Raw genomic sequence first — 23,276 nt, forward strand, 5'->3', positions numbered from 1 at the left:
AGTTGGAAATCAGTTGCTGCAAACGCTGGCTCACAATTCTTAAAAACAACGACCTGCCACCCATAGCCAAACGCATGATGTATAATGCTCAGGTCCTTCAATGCACTATAACTGGCCATAGTTGACATATAACAGTTCTTCCATATTAATCATGACTAGCTCAGCAGATTAGTTAAATGCTGAGATAATCTAAGCTAATCTGAAAGATGTGTTCTTAACTATTTATTCCTAACACCAGCTACGGTCATTACTCCTTCAATTAATTGATGTTGAATGGCAATGAGAGACATGTCAAGGCCTGTAGCCTATGTAATAGACAATATGGAAGCCTGTGACCTACATAACAGACAATGTCAAAGCTTGTGACCTATATAGACAATTTCAAGGCCTGTGACCTATATGATAGACCATATGAAGAACTGTGACCTATATGATAGACCATATGAAAAACTGTGACCTATATGATAGACCATATGAAGAACTGTGACCTATATGATAGACCATATGAAGAACTGTGACCTATATGATAGACCATATGAAGAACTGTGACCTATATGATAGACCATATGAAGAACTGTGACCTATATGATAGACAATGTTAAAGGTTGCTACTCTGCCAGTGGCAAGCTAAATTACCTAATGCCAATGGCTCTAAAGTAAAAGATGAGGACATGCGTGGCTGATACCTACATGTACATGGGAGTAATATTGATCTCTTATACCTTCATGGTAAACGATATTAACAGCTGATACCTACGTAGTGGACAATGTCAACAATTGATACCTTCATGGTAAACAATATCAACAGCTGATATCTACATAGTAAATGATGTCAACAACTGATACCTACATGGTGGACAATGTCAACAGCTGATATCTACATGGTGGACAATGCTACCAGCTGATATCTACATGGTGGACAATGTTACCAGCTGATACCTACATGATGGGCAATGTCAACAGATGATACCTACATGGTGGGCAATGTCAACAGCTGATACCTAAATGGTGGGCAATGTCACCAGCTGATATCTACATGGTAGACAATGTCAACAGCTGATACCTATATGGTAGACAATGTCAACAGCTGATACCTACATGGTGGGCAATGTCAATGGCGTCCACATATCTTTTAGCTTTCAAGTAGTTGAAGCCAAGTTTGTATCCAATCTGGGGATTGTTCTTGTTTCCATACTTCCATGCCATCTCATAGTTCTCAGCTGCTGCTTTGAAGGATTGCTCTTTTTCCATGATAAGACCCATGTACTCATATGCTTTACAGCATGACTGCAACACATGCCAAGTGCTTGCAAATGGCTTTTCTAATTTTGTATACTAGATATACTGTAAAACTTCTATTTGAATGCCATGGCGCTGTATTTTTCAACCCTCTCCCTGTAGTGCTGTTTTAATAGAGGTGACGTTCAAATAAAGGGTAGGGCAGTATTTTTCGACTAGCCCTTCAATATTTTGAGAAGATAAATTTAACCCTTTTACAGGTGAAACGATGCTAATGTTGCCTATATTTTGCACTCTCCTTCAGGCGGAGCAAAATTAATGCCATTAGCCACAGCATTTTTGCTAAACTGTTTTTATATACGTCAAAGTATCAGATCGAATTAAACAAGGAGCTAATTTGAGTAAAAAATATTAGTATGATACAGTTATTAATTATTTCATTGGTATTGTTTTCAAAGTTTTAAAGAAAAGCTTATAAAGCTTTGGAGTTATAAAATATACTTTGATACGCCACAACAATGGATGCTATTGCATCGTACAGTGTTTCTGAAGAGTATTCTCATCATTCATCAAAACACTTGAAAGTCTTCAGGTCAGATTGTAAACCACATTATGGGCGAATCGGAAGACGCTGAATTGGATTGAGACCTTCGTGACTTTGAATCTTAGGGTAGTTCCGATGATTGTGACGATCAGTTTTATCAGGTACACCGTCACTAAAACCTGGTAACCACTAGGGCGTCAATGAAAGAATTAATTGGTATCGATGTAACCGAGTCATTATTAGATTGATCACTTTCTATCATGGGTTTGTAAAGATCAAAGAATGTCAGTAGCGATCAAATGAAGGTGACACTCAATTAGAGGGTGGCGCAGTATTTTTCAACCCTTCTCTCAGGGTGGCGGTCAAATGGAGATAGCGTTCAAATGAAGGGGGTACTCAAGTAGAGGTTTTATGGTAGGTGATCTGTAGTTTTACAACTATCTTAAACCTCAAAACAAATGTGGAAAAAGATTCTATGCATAAAGAACAAAATTCAATTACAGTCAACACTCATCAATGACACAAAATATTGTATTGAGGAAGTATGGAACCCTAGCAATTTGGACATGTAATTGCGTAATTTCTTTCAAGGAAGTTGAATGCTATGTTTTAGCACATGAATGATTTTAGGAGGATAACTGTAAGCCAAGAAACCATAAAGACATGGAGGTTCTGACCAGCCAAATACACATGCATCAGGTATATGCTAAAATAAGCTTTGTCACACTCCTCAGACACTTAATAAAGTTGTAGTCGATGCCATTTTTTACATTGCTATTCTACAGTGTTCACAGTGATGAGATTCAACAACTGATGAACAGTTATCTGAAAAAAACTGAGAAATCCTTCACTACATACACATAGCCAACACTGTTGGGTGTTTAAACATATCCTAACACATGCAAACCTTGAAGGTGCACTTACGCTAGTACGATTTACCATAGTTGTGTTTACTCTGAGAGAGTTGGAACCGCTTCTGGTCTGTTTACAGTTTGAAATATGTCGTACTTCATCAATGACAACCGTCAAAAATAGACAAACATAGTATGCAACATTTTACCGATCTTGTGTTGGTGACTGAGACAAAGTCATTTTCACAACCATTTTACACCAAACATACTTTGTCGGCGTGGAAGCAACTCCAACAAATCATCCCGGCATACATGGCATGTTCAAGATGAACTTGTATAAAATCTTAGTAGATTTTCTCAGAAAGTATCAGTATTTTCTATCATTTACGATTGTTTTTTATGTTTGAGGTGATCGGACCGCCAGGATGTTTCAAGATTTAAAACGCTCAGCTCAAGCAAACGTACAATTATGACGGTTGTGGTTGCAAAGAGACCGGAACAATAAAGACGCGTAATGCTGGAATTTGAACGCAATAGCCGATATCAACTATAGCAACTAGTCATATCAATTCTCACGCATTATTCTTCTGAGTGGTCCATCCATCCATCCATCCACGATCGAGTTTTATCAATTTTAATCTTGAAACATCCTGACAGTCAGATCACTTCAAGCCTCAATAACGATAAAAAATTATAGAAAAAAATGCCAATACTTTATAATAAAATCTGATAATATTTTGTGCAAATTTATCTTTAACTGTTGAGTATTTCATATTAAAAATCATTGAGAATATTGGGTGATGAGGTGGGAAATATGAGAATGACTACCTTGTTAAACGTAAGGACTCTCTTGAGAGCTTCCTGTGCTTGGTCATATTTGCTTGTCTGAATGTGAATATCGGCGAGGAGAAGCCACGCTTTCTCTAGGTCTTCAGCATCTTCGATGTTCCAAGGCGCTTTTGCCAATCGTTTCAACTGCGTCTTAGCTCGTGGGTGTTGCTTTAGCATCATGTAACCAGCTGCCATTCCGTAGAGGGCTCCAACGTGGTCTTTCTAAAGAGTTACAGAGAACAGATGACAGGTTTGTATATACAAATATTTGAAGGTAAATATGTACAACGCATATTTACCTTCTATATACATGTAACAAATTTTACCAACTCATGACTTCTATGGACGTATTTACATGAAAAGTTAGCGTTTATGTTGTTAGTGCCCAGTTAAACAATGATCTTTTGCTTACGCTTTCTGTAGCTATTTCCATGAAAAGCTGGATGGCATGTTCCATGTTAGCTTTAGACTTGGTCTGTAGAAGCATCATATTCTGTAGAAGCTTTGCCCTGATATTACCCGACTTCGGTTTCAGATCCTAAAAAAAGCAACTGTAATAGAACTTCCAGAAAAACAACTGTGATCTAACCTCTACTAAGCGAGTGGGAATAGATGGTGCAGCTCAAAGCGCTCCAGGAAGCTTGTAACTCTTCTATATACATAAATCTCAATGTTTGTCTGTTGTCTGTCTGTCGTTTGTCCAATTATGGCGATAAAAGTTTAGCGACGAAAAATCACCTTTGTACTTTTTATTTTGATTTTTCAGTTCGTATTAATTGTATCGGTAAGAAATCATTCTTCATTGTAGCAAAACAGATTATCTAGCCATTACTTGCCAATTATTTCACATTTAAACACCTTCACAGTTGTATTATTTTTTCTTTCAACTTATTTGAGCTGCCCAAAATGCTTTTACCTGATTTGAAGTTTTAAAGCTACTTTGTAACTTGAAGGTGTAACTTGAAGGTGTTGCTGTCAAGTCTCTCTCAGACGCCATTAGTCAATACGAAGGTCCATTAGCCAATACGAAGGTCCATTAGCCAATGTCTCGAAGGTAAAAACTTCTAGTAGTGTGCATAATAATGTTACATTATATTGCAGATTTTAACAACTAAATAGGTATTTGTTACTTTTTAGTGCATGTATTAAATTACAACGGTTAAAAATACGTTTTTCCAAGGTAATCTTTCAACAACGTTTTTCATATTTTATGTGTGTTTTTTCATCGGAATAATTTGTATTTAGTTAATTTACATAGGAAGGAATGCCTTGAGACACGAATAAATTGACATATGAGCTCAGTCCCAGAACGCAGTAAGCCCGTATGTCGAGGTATGGCTGTACTAATTTTTGAGGTAATTTACTCAAATTCATTGGATATTTTATTACCCGTGCAATGCCGGGCATACAGCTAGTGTGTATAAAAACACTGCCACTTTAACTATTAAAATGTGTACTTTTGTGAATTTGTGGAACTCATGCAATATTTATCCAGTGTGCTTCAAGCGTGAACCATATAAAAACTAACATGATTCAAAACTGAAGCAAATTGAAGACATATTGCATAAACTCTATGACAAATTCTGGAGGATCAACATTGTTGTTGCTGGAGTAAAGATGAATGATAGTGTAGTGTGCGCGCGTGCGTGTTTAACATTGGTTAATATTTATGCTTCTACTTGATTATAGGTGGCTGGCTGATTGTCAGCAAACATGATTTATATTGAAATCTGAGCAAGCTGAAAAAGAGCTGAGCTCACAATAAAAACCTTTTGAGAAAAAAATATTTAAAAACATACATTCAAAAAATTTTGTCAGTAATATTCTATGCATTCGGATTGGTATGTTTAAATTTCCAAGTTATATGATTTGTTTAGCCTTAGTTTTTTCTCGAGTATTTTACGGGGCTGCAAGACAGATGCTCATATCGCATGTTATAAAACCTCTTCCTCTTTCACTCTGCTCCGGCCTTGAACAAAGCGGTTGTTTTTACTAGCATAACTTTACACCCACAACATTGTTGGTGTAAAGTTGAGAATTCTTGAAGCAATGATATTTATCTACTGAGTTAAAACTTATAAACATTAGCCACCATCTCAGTGAATCCAGTGATTGAATACAGATAGACAGAACTCACCATCTCAGTGAATCCATTGATTAAATACAAATAGATAGAACTCACCATCTTCGTGAATCCAGTGATCGAATTCAAATAGACAGAACTCACCATCTCAGTGAACCCAGTGATTGAATACAAATAGACAGAACTCACCATCTCAGTGAATCCAGTGATTGAATACAAATAGACAGAACTTACCATCTCAGTGAATCCAGTGATTGAATACAAATAGACAGAACTCACCATCTCAGTGAACCCAATGATTGAATACAGACAGACAGAACTCACCATCTCAGTGAACCCAATGATTGAATACAGATAGACAGAACTCACCATCACAGTGAATCCAGTGATTGAATACAAATAGACAAAACTCACCATCTCAGTGAACCCAATGATTGAATACAGATAGACAGAACTCACCATCTCCGTGAATCCAGTGATTGAATACAAATAGACAGAACTCACTATCTCTGCGAATCCAGTGATTGAATACAAACAGACAGAACTTACCATCTCCGTGAATCCAGTGATTGAATTCAAATAGACAGAACTCACCATCTCTGTAAATCCAGTGATTGAATACAAACAGACAGAACTTACCATCTCAGTGAACCCAGTGATTGAATACAAATAGACAAAACTCACCATCTCAGTGAATCCAGTGATTGAATACAGATAGACAGAGCTCACCATCTCAGTGAATCCAGTGATTAAATACAGATAGACAGAACTCACCATCTCAGTGAACCCAATGATAGAATACAGACAGACAGAACTCACCCTCAACAACTTTTCAGCAGTCCTTACGGCCAGTACATTCCTCTCCGCTTCCCCTTCAGCTCTGAAACAGGAAAGGAATAATAGCGGTTCAAAAGGTAAAACTCTAAGATATGTTATTACCTATTTCTCATGCCCTTATTACTGCATCTCTCATTCCCACCTCTACTTCTCCCTTGACTTCCTTTAAATTCCCAATTTTAGCCCATCAGATTCCCTATTGACTTGTTTACAAACACCAAGCTTTCCCATATTACCCTGACAGGAAAACTGCCCACTGATATGACTCACACATCAGAGTTCATGCTTTCAAACACCTCCCCACCAACTGTCGTGTTGTCTGGATTGAGGCAGATTTCTATGAGAGCGTAGGTAGCGAGGGAGCCAAACTCCCCATCCTTCCTCGCCATATTGAAGCACTTTATTGCTGCATTTGGATCACCAGAATACCTGGAAGAGATGAAAAGACACTGGAATGTGGAAAACAATTAAATGTGTTGATCACCAACTTGTATATAATGCAGTCTTTCGATACACAGATATACAGCTAGTGGCTAGTAGGACATGGGCTCTATGTCGGGTATAAATGGATTTCACATACTATGCTAGATTCGGTTAGTACTAACCAGTCATGGTTAGTACTAACCAGTCATGGTATCCTTCCAAAAATGTGTATAATAGCTCTAAAAACATTTACATATTAAAGGGCTAACAGTAAAATATTGATAGTCTATGACGATGAGGCTGTGGCTGTGCTTCCATATTGCAAGTCTCCAACTCACTACACCTATGAAGTCTCAGTGAACTTGGGCTACACTGACTGTGGGTGAAGGTGTTATGAGTTACTGATTGTGGGTGAAGGTGTTGTGAGTTACTGATTGTAGGTGAAGGTGTTGTGAGTTACTGACTGTAGATGAAGGTGTTGCGGGTTACTGACTGTAGGTGAAGGTGTTGTGGTTTACTGACTGTAGGTGAAGGTGTTGTGAGTTACTGACTGTAGATGAAGGTGTTGCGGGTTACTGACTGTAGGTGAAGGTGTTGTGGGTTACTGACTGTAGGTGAAGGTGTTGTGGGTTACTGACTGTAGGTGAAGGTGTTGTGGGTTACTGACTGTAGGTGAAGGTGTTGTGAGTTACTGATTGTAGGTGAAGGTGTTGTAAGTTACTGACTGTAGGTGAAGGTGTTGTGATATAACTGACCAGAGATGTAGGCCTTTACAATAGTTGTATCCTGCAATCATTGGTGCATTGTGGTTCTGAGTTTCCGCTTTGTTCAAGAACTCCTCAGCTTTTTCAAGTTGGCCGGCCCTCCTCAGCAAATCTATCAGTCGACTCATGGCCGTCCAATGGTCTAAAATTATTTATAAGGTTCTACACAACTGAATAATTACATAATAAAAAATATGTTTAAAAAAAGACAAGGAATGCGCCTCATCACAGTGCACAAATAAACATAGCACTGACTTTATCATTATAGATATTCAGTAGCTCTTCAACAGGCTCTCTTTTAGCTCAACTGAGAGTAAATGGAGAAAATTTTGATCTTTTCACCAAATAATTTTTCAGCAAATTTATGTAACAGTCTGACGATAAGGTGGAAATATATCCCAAATTCTTGTCCAATACATAAAACTGCTAATAAAGAATTGTCCTCTCCTTGCTTGAAGCAACAGCAAAAAACTGTGAAGTTTGTACATCACAGTTGTACATCGGTCACTAAGCCAAACTAATATTTTAAAATCCGATGAACACATTACAAACTCACCTAACATCTAGGCCAAGCTAGCCCACTGCATATGGATAAAGGTATCATGACTATACAAATTAGGTGGTGCCAAAATATATGATATGAAAATCATGTAATGATAATATAAGTTTTAAACATAAATACTGTAAACAACAAACAAAATTTGTGATGTTCTCAACAGCAAGAAGAAAAGAGCAATAGTGATGGAGAGGAAGACACTAAAGAACAGAAGTAAAGATACTAAAATAATTAGCAAAACAAAAACAGAAGCTGGAATGGTGGAGCAGGTAGAGATGGTGACCAGAAGCAGATATTGTGATTGAAGGTGAAGATAGAGAGGAAAAGCACAGATGGTGAAGCATAGATGGTGACCAGAAACTGATATTGTGATGAGGGTGAAGATAGAGAGGAAAAGCACAGATGGTGAAGAAGGGTGAGATGATGATAAGAAGCAGATATGGCATAGTAAGCCAAGGCTGTGGAGCAGGGCAAGGATGACCAGAAGCCAATATATCGGAGCAAACAGCCCTTTACTCACCATTGCCTATATGAAATACAATAAATTGTTAGATACACCGCCATAGCCCATTCAGTTAATTACAAATCATGCAAACATCAGTCAGGGTCATAGCATGCTTATACAATCCATGAAGATAGAAGGCAGGATGCGGGTGTAAGCTTGTTTCTCACTGAACGTGTGAAAATGCAGTTAAAAAGAGAAAGTTTCTTCATCGTCTCTAGAAAAAGGTTGGCTCACATATAGTGAGAGAAAAACTACCTGGTTTATTTTCAAGGAGCTGCTGGAAATGAAACATGGCCTGATCATATTCATTCTTTCTAAACATAAGGTCAGCCATCATGACTGTCGCTCGCTCATTCTCCTTGTCATCTTTCAGCAGCTGCATGAGCTGGTGCTGACACGAGTCAAGGTCCTCCGTGAGAAGCAAGAGATGAGCTAGCTGCAGGCCATACTGCAACCACAACTACCGTAGGTAAACCAAGTGCTACAGCGAGTTATATTAATAGTAATGCACTTCTTACTTTTTTGTGTATGACTAGTTTGAGGCATCCAATAAGAGTTGTCTACACGCTACCGCAAGGAAAGACAATCATAATTTGCTGTAATCCTTTTTTAATTGTACAGGTGCTGCACATCAGGCAAGCTGACTATCTGTATGCTTACACACACGTGAACATGTGCACACGCATTTGCCTGTTTGGCTTCATAATCTTCTTTGAAAATGTAAAGTTGGAAAATTAATGCTTAGATATGCCATTGTCTATTTCTCATGCACTTGTTCCCGCTAGATGCGTTAGACTAAACGTTGGGCTAAATGTTCGACTAAACAATAGCCAAATGTGACACCAGATACATGTTGCCAATAATGTGTCGCACAAGTGCACATTGTTGAGGTAACAGGCTAACAATGTGCACATGTATACTATAAACAGGTTATACTATATACTTCATATATATGAGCAATTTAATATAGATTTACATATATTTTTTTTAGATAAGATTTACCTTTAATTGCTACAAGCTTTCCTATTTTTGCTTAATAAAATTATAATTTCTCAATGAAATTTGCATACCAGATTTCAAATGTTTGCTCAAACTTTACTTCATATGTCAAATAATTTGTATATTGAGGGATTGTAAGTAGAGGTTCAACTGCATAAAGCTTTTTGAGTAAAGACAAAAACAATTTTGTTTCTAAAATGCACTCTACTAACATAAAACAGTAGACGCTCTTGTAACATAAACCTCCTATATTTATAATATAAATTCCAGATAACTTATAGAATTCATGTAAAGCTTTTGCTTCATATCATGTAAGAAATTCTATATAACGTGAGGCGTTAAGTAGGTGCAAGTTATTAATATCAATTTGTATAACGAGAGTTCCCATAGTTGGCCTTAAAATATTGGTTTCTCTCTTGCCGGACTTGGGAGAGAAAACCACATATATGGAGTATCTCTGTTACATATACTAGTAGTATGGCAGTGCCGTGCACCGTGAATGATCGTCAGATGTGCCAATAAAGCAACAAGAGAACAAGTAGCTACACCATTATTCAGAAATACCTAAAGGCAGTCGATAGGTGCAAATGTTATAATGTTGGTCTACCAAGCTAAATGTCACGAGTTGGAGTCTCATTAAAGCAATCTTTTATCCTAACCTATAACCCTGGCTCTAGATAGATTTACTCTTATTATAGTAAATATAAATTTTTGTTTTACTTTATTTTAGACACATACAATATTTCTTGGTTTATTTTTATTCCACCATAGACCTTGCTTTCTAAAAAAAAGTGAGCAAAAATCGATTTTATTTGACATCGAAGGTGTGTGCTCACCTTAACTCAAGGTAAAATTACCATAATCAATAATATACAGCTCCCATGGGAGGCTGTATATCATTGCTGTAATCGTGAACTCCAAGTGAAAGTGACAAGAAACAAAGAAACGTCACCGATACAAACCAATAATACCAGTTACTGTAGTCATTAAATTAAACAGTTGTGCTTCAATTTTTTCTATATGAATGGCCAAAGGTGTGAGTCTGTGAAGATCTTAGCCTATTAGTCTATTCACTTGCATTCTACTGTATTATATGGTTCATATATTAGTTCCCCACGGCATTCCTACCATACAAATAATTTTCTTAGTAACCGATAGAGATGCATAGGCATAATTAGTCTCACCTTTCCATCAGAGTTGTCAAGGTTTGCTGCCTCCTTATAGCTCCTTATGGCCTTGTCGTAGTCTCTCATGTCGACAGCTCGTTGTCCAAGCTCTGCGCAGATGCTTGCTGCCAAAGACTGTTGCGCACCGAGAGTATCTGGAGCCTCCATCTGGGCACGGCTCAGCACACTATAGATATACCAATAGTCAGTACTATCACAAGCCTACAGTAAAACCTAGAGAGTGTATGATATACGAAACTTGTATCACCCGAAATATATTATTTCTGTGAACAAGTACAAGTAGAAAAGGATTGTTATATGGGTAAAGATTACCAGACAAACACAAATACTTGGTAAAACACTGGACTTAATAAAATATTCATGTGGGATAAAAAGTAACACATAACGAGATGAGATGAAGTAATGGTGTGCCTTCAATAAAGTAAGCTTACTAAACTTGATGGTTGACACACAGACATAGAACAATATCAAGGCTAGCCTGTGAATTGGTTGACACACAGACATAGAACAATATCAAGGCTAGCCTGTGAATTGGTTGACACACAGACATAGAACAATATCAAGGCTAGCCTGTGAATTGGTTGACACACAGACATAGAACAATATCAAGGCTAGCCTGTGAATTGATTGACACACAAACATAGAACAATATCAAGGCTAGCCTGTGAATTGGTTGACACACAGACATAGAACAATATCAAGGCTAGCCTGTGAATTGTTTGACACACAGGCATAGAATACTATCAAGGCTAGCCTATGACCAACATGAAGTTGCACAAAGAATATGACGCTAAAAGCTGGACTCACCGACTCTGGTTATCTTTGGCGCTATTAAGAGCAGCCACACTTTCCTCATTTCTACCCTGAATGTTGAGCACCTGCGTAGAAACCATTATAGCACTGAGACACACTTCATGCTGGCTAAAGAAATAGCTTTATACAAGAAATCTAAACTGATCTTCCGCAAACTTGATCCACTAGAGACATCATAGAAAGTTGTCTCATCTTGTCACATTTAGTAGGCCTACATTCCTCATATCCATCAAAGAGGTAACAGACTATAGTTACAGTGAAAGCAATAAAAACATTTTGTACATTTTTATCACTGGAAAAAAATAAATTAATGGACTATTAAACTCTGTTACATTAAAAATGGCTTTTTTATTCCCTTGATCAACATGTAATAGCAGCACGCATTAGTACTAAGAAATGCATGCATTCAACATGACAATAGCTCTTTATTGGCTAATAAAACACAACAGCATCATTAAAAATAGCGATGAAAGCGTAATAATATTGGCGAATATACGGACGCTGCAAAAATGATCAAAAGCTACCGTATAAGTTCATACAAAACAGCACAAAAAAATCACGATACAGAGGTCAGCATAACCTCTGATGTACCAGCAAGATCAACTTGTAGGTAAAATTTTTAGAATACCCAATGAGTGTACCGCTGTAAGATGAAACACAAGCAGTCTGTGTTATACAAAGTCAATAACCTTCTTTTAATCAAAGACTATAAACAACAACTAAAAGTGAAATAACTAGATTTGAAGTTGACAAATGGAAAACAAGAAACCCAGGTAGAAACAAATGACAACGCGCATACATACGTTAGCGAGTAGCAGAAGGTACTTGGTTCTTTCCTGAATGCTCTCAAACTCATTGCTGTCTTTGTCCATCTCGATGGCTATATTCAGTATTTTCTCACACTTGTCATAACTCCTCAGCTTGAGAAGTAGTTTGGCGAGGTCATACTTTAGGTTGTTGGGACCTCCTCCCTTGATGGAGTGCTCGTAGTATGATATTGCCTAAAATACAGCTTTGTATAATACAGTGCTAGTAGTATGATATTACCTACAGTAGTAACTCTGTATAATAGACTACTAGTAGTATGATATTACCTACAGTAGTAACTCTGTATAATACAGTACAAGTAGTATGATATTACCTACAGTAGTAACTCTGTATAATAGAGTACTAGTAGTATGATATTACCTACAGTGGTAACTCTGTATAATAGAGTACTAGTAGTATGATATTACCTACAGTGGTAACTCTGTATAATACAGTACAAGTAGTATGATATTACCTACAGTAGTAATTCTGTATAATAGAGTACTAGTAGTATGATAACAGTGGTAACTCTGTATAATAGAGTACTAGTAGTATGATATTACCTACAGTGGTAACTCTGTGTAATAGACTACTAGTAGTATGATATTATCTACAGTAGTAACTCTGTATAATAGACTACTAGTAGTATGATCAACGAGTAGTAGTACGAGAAAGACCAAGTGATGCTGTTTTTGAAACAACCTCTCGCACACTTGGCCATTCAGTGGCATCGAGAACCGGCTCATGTGCTTGTATCTGAAAGGGCTCTCAGATCTCCAGGCAGAAACTCGCACAAAATTTTGCTGGCATCTCAATTTTCTCATATGTCTGTGCACTCGTATGTTGAGGTAACGACTGTATGTTGAGGTAATGACTGTATAACCTTTAAAACTTATTAATAACATTAATAGAAGATTTATTGAATAAAACTGTCTCTTTCTTACCTTGTTGTACTTGTGAGTTTTAACTAATGCTTCACCAATCTTACTGGCCAGTGTCCCATCTTTAGGGTTTTTCTTCAGGGCTGCCTCATAAACCTCTATCGCTTTTCCAGTCTAACAATTCACAATGATCAATTAGCTTTCACAATCGGCCTTTTCCCCCGATTCATAACATAATTTGTTAAACCAGAAAAATTATATATTTATTTTTTAATTTTTAAAATTTATTCCCTAAAAAAGGTAAAACTGCTAATGGTAAAAATTCAAATAGTTGCATTACACTTTTGAGCTATTATTTGAGCTATACACAAGCTATTTCAATGCACGTTAAATGTTGTATATTGAAAAACCTCAAAAGAGGCTACTAACACTTTTCAATTGTGAAATCAACACTGCAAACAACGATGAACGCTAGCCACGAGCGGTACAATATGTGAACATCAGATAAGGATATATATACACGCACACGTACCTCCTCAATAGCCATATAGGCGTCACCCAACATAAGTTGAGTCTGGGGAGTCGGGTTCTTTTCTGCCAACTCTCGGTAACAACCAGCATATAGCCTTGGGTCTTTCCTATGCTTCAAATATATCTGTGCCATTTTCTCCCTCGCCTCAACAAAATATGCCTGTGTATAGGAGAACAACAAAGTTCAAGCGACTAAGATTGTAGTCTACAGATCGGAATAATACTGAGAAGTAAGTTACTACTTGTGCTCGTCTAAACAAATGACATTTAGGAGGTAAATATAACGATGAAAATGTGAAGTAAGTTACTGATCTAGCCTACACTAACAATGTCTAAAAGGTAAATACAGTCATAGCCAATATGAGTAGGTTTCAACACAATAAATCTATCAATTTTCGGAACACAAGCAGGTAAAGCACATCATGAGATGAAAACTCCAGACATTAAGCGTGTGAGATCAGTACATCAGTCATTCGTACTGCATGACTCCTAGTTAATCAAAGCTTGTTAACTAATAGTGATAAGAAATCCTTAAAGCTAATGGAAGTCAGAGTCAGAGATTGCTAGAAATAATCAAAATTACAAACTTAATGAACACTACTGACCTGTTCTGGACCAATATTTCGGAGCATAGTGAGGGCCCCATCAATGTCTCCCCTACCAATGGCCAAGTCTGCATTGGCTATGTTTATTCTCAGCTCCTCTGGTGTTCCTTCAAACTCCATTACAGCATCCTGCATCACCTTTGCAGCTTCCGGCTAAAAAGTTGATAGTTTATTATAAATCAAACTATTGTATAAATCAAACTATTGTGCAACTCAAACTTTTGTACAACACCAACTATTGTACAACCCCAATTATTGCACAAGTCAAACTATTGTATAACTCAAACTATTGTACAAGTCAAACTATTGTATAACTCAAACTATTGTATAACTCAAACTATTGTACAACTCAAACTATTGTATAACTCAAACTATTGTACAACTCAAACTATTGTATAACTCCAACTATTGTACAACCCCAATTATTGCACAAGTCAAACTATTGTATAACTCAAACTATTGTACAACTAAAACTATTGTATAACTCCAACTATTGTACAACCCCAATTATTGCACAAGTCAAACTATTGTACAACTCAAACTATTGTACAACTCAAACTACTGTATAACTCAAACTATTGTACAACTCAAACTATTTTATAACTCAAACTATTGTACAACTCAAACTATTATACATGTATAACCCAAACTTTTGTACAACTCCAACTATTGTGTAGCTCAGACAATTGAACAACTCATACTCGTGCATTATGAGGTAACAGTAGTACCTAAAGAGTTTGAGTATCTACCATAGGAAAAAGCATTATTGTTCATCTAAATGTGTATTAACTAGTGGTTATTCCGTAAACCAGGTGTTCAATTGATCCAACACATTAAGTCAAATATATAAATACATAAAAGCGCTTCTTTAGGAAGCTGATTGACAACAGCAACAGATTACCTGCTCTTCGAGGGCGAGATGCGCTTCAGCCAACTCAAGGAACACAGACACTCGATCATTCACACTGATTTGTGCTGACCTCTGCTTGTCACTAGCTTTCTTTCCAATCGTCTTTACTCCAGGCAACAAAATGGCTCCCTGCAAAGTCTTCTTCGCTCCCTCCACGTCACCTACATCAGGTTACACACCTTAATAGTCAGTTATGTAAGGGCAGCACCTACCAGTGCCCAGCTACCATATAACATTTTAGTATATACTGTTAGGAACACCTAGTTTTGTCTTTTAATAGGAATTATGATATTTGAAAACAAGAGTTGTCAGATGCATATTAAAACAAAAGCTCATGTTTTGCACGCTAAGTATTCAAAATAATTCAAACATCTTATTACCCAAACAGGAAAGTAATATATTAATAATTTACCACTAACTGAAATATAAGCGCTAAACATATTGTTAGCTGCTTCATCACTATATCCTGTTTCATCAAACCAACTTGCACCCCACAGAGTTGGTATAATACACAATAGTTAGTTTAACTATTAATATATAATTAATATTATATAAAATATACATAAAATTATTATTATATTACTGTAATATTATTGTATAGGATTACCATCACAACAAAACAAATCAATTTAGGTATGTCAGAACCTGCTGCCGCATTCGTGAACTACTGATACTTTATTTTGTTATAAAGCTAATCCACTGCTTAATCATTTTAAGATGTTAAACTTTGAAAATAAAAAACCTTTTTGTAATTGTTACTTTTCATGTAAGGACTTTTGATTAGATGAACGCTCCATACTAACAGCATCTACAAGTCAAATCAGCTAGTAGCTAGTGACTATCACTAGTCATATCAGCTAGTAGCTAGTGACTATCACTAGTCACATGAGCTAGTAGCTAGTGACTATCACTAGTCATATCAGCTAGTAGCTGGTGACTATCACTAGTCACATCAGCTAGTAGCTAGTGACTATCACTAGTCATATCAGCTAGTAGCTAGTGACTATCACTAGTCACATCAGCTAGTAGCTAGTGACTATCAATAGTCAAGTCTTCTTACACTTAACTATGGCTCTCCTCCCTATACATAAAATGGAGTCACTCCTGTGCTATGCATATGCCTCACTACAAAATCTCATGGCACTCTCTTGTTGATCTAGTGGCAGTAAGCAGCTAGTCAGTTATCTTTCTTCTTCAAAGTGTGTGTTTTTAGAACTCGGCAGTTTTCAGAACACTCATTTAGCACAAACTCTAATACCATAATGCATAGTAGTACAACAATAGATGCACATGCACGAGTAGAGGTGAGAGGTCTGGGCTATTCCTTACAATGTGATCCTCCAGAACGTCTCTAATATGGTTAGTTATTTTTAATAGCAAATTTCCTTCAAATACTGTTAGAGCGAGACAATCTGCGACTTACGCACATCAAAAACTTCCTTAGCAAACATAGGAAGACATTGAGTAAACAGGCTGCAAATACGTCAGGAACAGAAGTCCATTGCTCCTTACAAGGATACAACAAATATAACAGATATAGCAGACACCTCACATAGTTGTTTTTCACGTGATGACTTGTCTGGTTCAAACATTTGGAGACAGATTAACGCTTTACTAAACTCGTGAATAGATTACAGTCTGTAGATACCCCCAGAGCTTTTTAAGCAATGTCTACAGACATTGGACTGATGTATTACGAAAAAAAAGTGATTAGATGCCCTTCCTAACAGCACCATCAGCTTTGTGTGACTCAAACTGCTGACCTACTGATCATGAACACCCTACTGAACACCCTACTGAACAGCCTACTGAACACCCTACTGAACACCCTACTGAACACCCTACTGAACAGCCTACTGAACAGCCTACTGAACAGCCTACTGAACACCCTAATGAACACCCTACTGATCACCCTACTGATCACCCTACTGAACACCCTACTGAACACCCTACTGAACACCCTACTGAACACCCTACTGAACAGCCTACTGAACAGCCTACTGAACACCCTAATGAACACCCTACTGATCACCCTACTGATCACCCTACTGAACACCCTACTGAACACCCTACTGAACACCCTACTGAACACCCTACTGAACACCCTACTGAACACCCTACTGAACACCCTACTGAACACCCTACTGAACACCCTACTGAACACCCTACTGAACACCCTACTGAACACCCTACTGAACACCCTACTGAACCATAGCTGCCCCCTAATGAACACCCTACTGATCACCCTACTGATCACCCTACTGAACACCCTACTGAACACCCTACTGAACACCCTACTGAACACCCTACTGATCACCCTACTGAACACCCTACTGAACACCCTACTGATCACCCTACTGAACACCCTACTGAACACCCTACTGAACACCCTACTGAACACCCTACTGATCACCCTACTGAACACCCTACTGAACATCCTACTGAACAGCCTACTGATCACCCTACTGAACACCCTACTGAACACCCTACTGAACACCCTACTGAACCATAGCTGCCCCCTAATGAACACCCTACTGATCACCCTACTGATCACCCTACTGAACACCCTACTGAACACCCTACTGAACACCCTACTGAACACCCTACTGATCACCCTACTGAACAGCCATCTGAACACCCTACCGATCACCCCTACTGAACACCCTACTGATCACCCTACTGAACACCCTATTGAACACCCTACTGATCACCCTACTGAACACCCTACTGATCACCCTACTGAACACCCTACTGAACACCCTACTGAACAGCCATCTGAACACCCTACTGAACACCCTACTGAACACCCTACTGAACACCCTACTGAACACCCTACTGAACACCCTAATGAACACCCTACTGAACACCCTACTGAACACCCTACTGAACACCCTACTGAACACCCTACTGATCACCCTACTGAACACCCTATTGAACAGCCATCTGAACACCCTACTGAACACCCTACTGAACACCCTACTGAACACCCTACTGATCACCCTACTGATCACCCTACTGAACACCCTACTGATCACCCCTACTGAACACCCTACTGATCACCCTACTGAACACCCTATTGAACACCCTACTGATCACCCTACTGAACACCCTACTGAACACCCTACTGATCACCCTACTGAACACCCTACTGATCACCCTACTGAACACCCTACTGAACACCCTACTGAACACCCTACTGAACACCCTACTGAACAGCCTACTGAACAGCCTACTGAACACCCTAATGAACACCCTACTGATCACCCTACTGATCACCCTACTGAACACCCTACTGAACACCCTACTGAACACCCTACTGAACACCCTACTGAACACCCTACTGAACACCCTACTGAACACCCTACTGAACACCCTACTGAACACCCTACTGAACACCCTACTGAACACCCTACTGAACACCCTACTGAACACCCTACTGAACCATAGCTGCCCCCTAATGAACACCCTACTGATCACCCTACTGATCACCCTACTGAACACCCTACTGAACACCCTACTGAACACCCTACTGAACACCCTACTGATCACCCTACTGAACACCCTACTGAACACCCTACTGATCACCCTACTGAACACCCTACTGAACACCCTACTGAACACCCTACTGAACACCCTACTGATCACCCTACTGAACACCCTACTGAACATCCTACTGAACAGCCTACTGATCACCCTACTGAACACCCTACTGAACACCCTACTGAACACCCTACTGAACCATAGCTGCCCCCTAATGAACACCCTACTGATCACCCTACTGATCACCCTACTGAACACCCTACTGAACACCCTACTGAACACCCTACTGAACACCCTACTGATCACCCTACTGAACAGCCATCTGAACACCCTACCGATCACCCCTACTGAACACCCTACTGATCACCCTACTGAACACCCTATTGAACACCCTACTGATCACCCTACTGAACACCCTACTGATCACCCTACTGAACACCCTACTGAACACCCTACTGAACAGCCATCTGAACACCCTACTGAACACCCTACTGAACACCCTACTGAACACCCTACTGAACACCCTACTGAACACCCTACTGAACACCCTAATGAACACCCTACTGAACACCCTACTGAACACCCTACTGAACACCCTACTGAACACCCTACTGATCACCCTACTGAACACCCTATTGAACAGCCATCTGAACACCCTACTGAACACCCTACTGAACACCCTACTGAACACCCTACTGATCACCCTACTGATCACCCTACTGAACACCCTACTGATCACCCCTACTGAACACCCTACTGATCACCCTACTGAACACCCTATTGAACACCCTACTGATCACCCTACTGAACACCCTACTGAACACCCTACTGATCACCCTACTGAACACCCTACTGAACACCCTACTGAACAGCCATCTGAACACCCTACTGAACACCCTACTGAACACCCTACTGAACACCCTACTGAACACCCTACTGATCACCCTACTGAACACCCTACTGAACAGCCATCTGAACACCCTACTGAACACCCTACTGAACACCCTACTGAACACCCTACTGAACACCCTACTGAACACCCTACTGAACACCCTACTGAACACCCTACTGAACACCCTACTGATCACCCTACTGAACACCCTACTGAACAGCCTACTGAATGCCTTACTGAACACCCTACTGAATGCCCTACTGAACCATAGCTGCCCCCTAATGATAGCATATAATGGTCTTTTTGGTCATCATGAACAGAATTTGTAACAAAGTTAACGTATCTTTCAAGTAGCAGTGAAAACTGCATGAAGTGTCAGAATAGTTATGAAACTGATGGAGTCCATCTCTTATATAAGTATTTACCTTGTTTGCTTAAGATCCTGGCTTTTATGAGGTGGTAGAGCGGGTGCTCCCTCACCTCAAAGTTGTAGCTTAGCCCCACCTCCAAGGACTGGTTAGCCAACTTGAAGTTGCCTTGGCTTGAATGTATCTATAAAAGCATCTGGAAAAATGACACAAACTACATCCGAGTTGAAAAAGGCTCATAAAAAATCTTTTGAGTGTTGAATGTCTTGTCTTGAGTCACCAAATATCTATCGATTACTGATCAAATTATTTTTGACTGCTTTGACATGGAGCCAAATTTTTTTAGCTGTGTACCGCTGAAGAGCTCGAAGTATAGTTGCTCAGTTTTTAATCTTTACTATAATAAGAGTCGTGTTTGTCCGTCTGTCTGAAGCCAAGCTTACAACGTTAGAAAATCGAACCTGCATATTCATCTTCTCAACCAAGTGCTACCACTGCACCACTCAACCAGCTTTCCGCATCTAAGAATACTTGTGCACATAGTTATTACACATGATGATCTCTCACAGCGCACAGGACTACCAGAGTACTAGTGATTATAATGCAGCACGCTTATATATTATGCACAGAGAAATGTTGAACTTTTCATCATTTTTTTAGATCTAGAAAAAGCAAGCAAGATAAGTTTTTATGTGAATTTAGATGTATATTTGCACAGTAGGCTGTAACAATTGTACAAGGCAGCTCATAAAAACTACTACATTATTCAATTCGTAGCACTTTGACCTTTCAGTGTTATTAGTATTTTCATCACTTTTATATATGATTTTATAACTTTAATTTGCCTCGAGCATCAAAACCTTCAAATAGAATCATCTCTCTAAATATCAACCAAAATGACTAACCTGTGCCATAAGAATGTGGGCATTGGCGTATGTGGAGTCTTGCTCCAAGCACATATTAAGATTAGCTTGGGCTCCAGCATTATCTCCCAGAAGATACTTGATCTTAGAGAGGAGGAAACAAGCTTCTAGGATTCCTGGCGCAACTCTCACGACAGACTCGAGACAGCTTGAACATATCTTGAGTATCTTATTGGGTGGTCCATTGCCGGTGGCGGGCTAAAAATATAGAGACAAATATGCAGGCCACAAACCAGTAAGGGAGGGTGAAAGGTCATCCCTGCCTTTTAATTGAATGTATGAGATTCTATAGCTAAATTGCGATTGTTCTTATAATTCTAGTGTTTGCAAGAGTATAATTTTTTCCAGAAATATTTATCTGCAAATAGAAAATGCCTTATACAAGGGAATTACAATTTACTATCGCTGTCTGATGTTTGAAAGTTCTTACAAGAGCATTTCAATTTGCAGATATATCTGCAAATTGAAATGCTCTTGTAAGAACTTTCAAACATCAGACAGCGATAGTAAATTGTAGTTCCCTTGTATAAGGCATTTTCTATTTGCAGATAAATATTTCTGGATAAAATGAGTAATAAATCTTCTTACATATATGTAAGAAGACTTATTACTCAGTTTATCTTGATTTGAGTGTCAAAATTAGTTTTTTTGTACTCATTCTTATGAACTTTAAAAGAATATTGATAGAAAACTGTGTTTTCCTAAAAGAGCTCCAATAAAACCATCTTAAAATAAATTGTAGATTAAACATCACTTCAAGAGTTCTACTGATGAGAAACTACTATAAATGACTAGCAAAAAACGCTTTATTTCTGGGAAGTTTAAAATATAATTTAAAATAATTCATAAGTCGTTTGTTTTTAAACATCTATCAACAGATTTTTCATTGTCTGTAACAATGAAATTTCAACTTTCTCTTCCCTCTCCCCTCTCCCTCATACATATCTAAATAAAAAAATGAAATTGTATGTATTAAATTAATAGAGTAATAATCAATAAAATGAAATCCTTATTGCTACTGCACTTCAGGGTAACAATTGTGTAGGGTTGGCAGTATGCAGATTCGGAGATGGAGGTTGTAACAGAGATAGCTGACTTAGGTTAGAAAAAGTTTAACCTGAATCATACATATTTTTATTCTTTTTATGTTTGTCCTTTATTTTCATCCCTCTTTTTATTTGGATCTTTTTTGATAGTAGCAGATGATCCCATGCTTAGCAGCGCATATTTAATAATATTTGTAGTGTTTTATGTTAAAATTACTTCAAGTGTGGAGCCACATATTTGCTAGAATTTATCATCATCTAGTAGAAAATTCATATGTTGAGGTGATCATAAGGAGAGACTATCAGGAGGGGCTATATGGAAGAGTCATCTGAATAAAAACAGTGCAGTGCCAGACGTGCTACATGAGAACATGATTTTTACATGATTTTACATTAGAACCGATTTTTAAGTTGGCCAACGATTGTCTGGCATACAAGAAGCCATCCCTCTCTGCCTCCTCGGGACCACACACCATGAAACCCCTTCCTTACTTGTAAAGAGCTACATAGTGTAATTCCTACCTGCTGAGGAGCATACTCTAGGAAATCTGTAATGATTCGCAGTAGAAGTTCTGGATTGAGGTTAATGAAGTAGGTGAAGCCAATAGGAACTCCTTTGATGGCCGTAAAGTGTGTTGTGATTGCACTTTGAAGCTTTGCTGTGACAGTTTCTGAGGGAGCTGACCTTTTCCTCTCCATGACAGCGCTAAGGTAAACTACTTCCTGCCAACAAAACAAAATTGATTCCTGTACAAATTGATGCCATTTAAGCAAACCAGAGTGGACTGCAACACAAATAGAATAGGCACAATATACCGGTAATGATAAATTTAATAAAAAAAGATTTCAGGCAATCATATTAATAGAGAGATTTTCAACCTGTTCATCAGGCATTCAGCAAACACTCTCAAAAAACTTAGGCAGTACAGTAATTCCTCCTAATTCTTTAGGTTCAGGATCTACTCCCAAAGTGGGAATTCCAACGAAATAGAAACGATTCTATTTCAAAAAAATAGAATAGATTTATTTGAAGTATTAGCCACAAGTTTAACAATTCAGAACCCTTGAGCTGTTTTCTAAACTTTTGCAATTACAAACTAGTGATCCACGACTTACGATGTTAATTCACTCTTGAAAAGCG

At 38.3% G+C, this 23,276-nt stretch overlaps 1 protein-coding gene across 1 annotated transcript in view; it reads right to left on the bottom strand.

The window, feature by feature from the left end:
* Nucleotides 1-23,276, bottom strand: part of LOC137410642 (tetratricopeptide repeat protein 21B-like) — a 35,621-nt gene that overhangs the window by 3,487 nt on the left and 8,858 nt on the right. The window contains exons 10-26 of the mRNA XM_068096099.1: nt 22,658-22,858; nt 21,072-21,287; nt 20,224-20,350; nt 15,358-15,527; nt 14,457-14,609; nt 13,853-14,011; nt 13,384-13,494; nt 12,436-12,633; nt 11,627-11,697; nt 10,817-10,985; nt 8,889-9,081; nt 7,564-7,714; nt 6,656-6,814; nt 6,368-6,428; nt 3,878-4,003; nt 3,463-3,687; nt 1,099-1,287 (exon numbers count right to left, since the gene is read on the bottom strand). Of these exons, the coding sequence (XP_067952200.1) occupies nt 1,099-1,287; nt 3,463-3,687; nt 3,878-4,003; nt 6,368-6,428; nt 6,656-6,814; nt 7,564-7,714; nt 8,889-9,081; nt 10,817-10,985; nt 11,627-11,697; nt 12,436-12,633; nt 13,384-13,494; nt 13,853-14,011; nt 14,457-14,609; nt 15,358-15,527; nt 20,224-20,350; nt 21,072-21,287; nt 22,658-22,858 (2,679 nt within the window). The remainder of the gene's footprint in view (nt 1-1,098; nt 1,288-3,462; nt 3,688-3,877; nt 4,004-6,367; nt 6,429-6,655; nt 6,815-7,563; nt 7,715-8,888; nt 9,082-10,816; nt 10,986-11,626; nt 11,698-12,435; nt 12,634-13,383; nt 13,495-13,852; nt 14,012-14,456; nt 14,610-15,357; nt 15,528-20,223; nt 20,351-21,071; nt 21,288-22,657; nt 22,859-23,276) is intronic.

Source organism: Watersipora subatra, chromosome 1 (genome assembly GCF_963576615.1).
Source record: "Watersipora subatra chromosome 1, tzWatSuba1.1, whole genome shotgun sequence".
In the NCBI taxonomy this organism is placed as follows: domain Eukaryota; kingdom Metazoa; phylum Bryozoa; class Gymnolaemata; order Cheilostomatida; family Watersiporidae; genus Watersipora; species Watersipora subatra.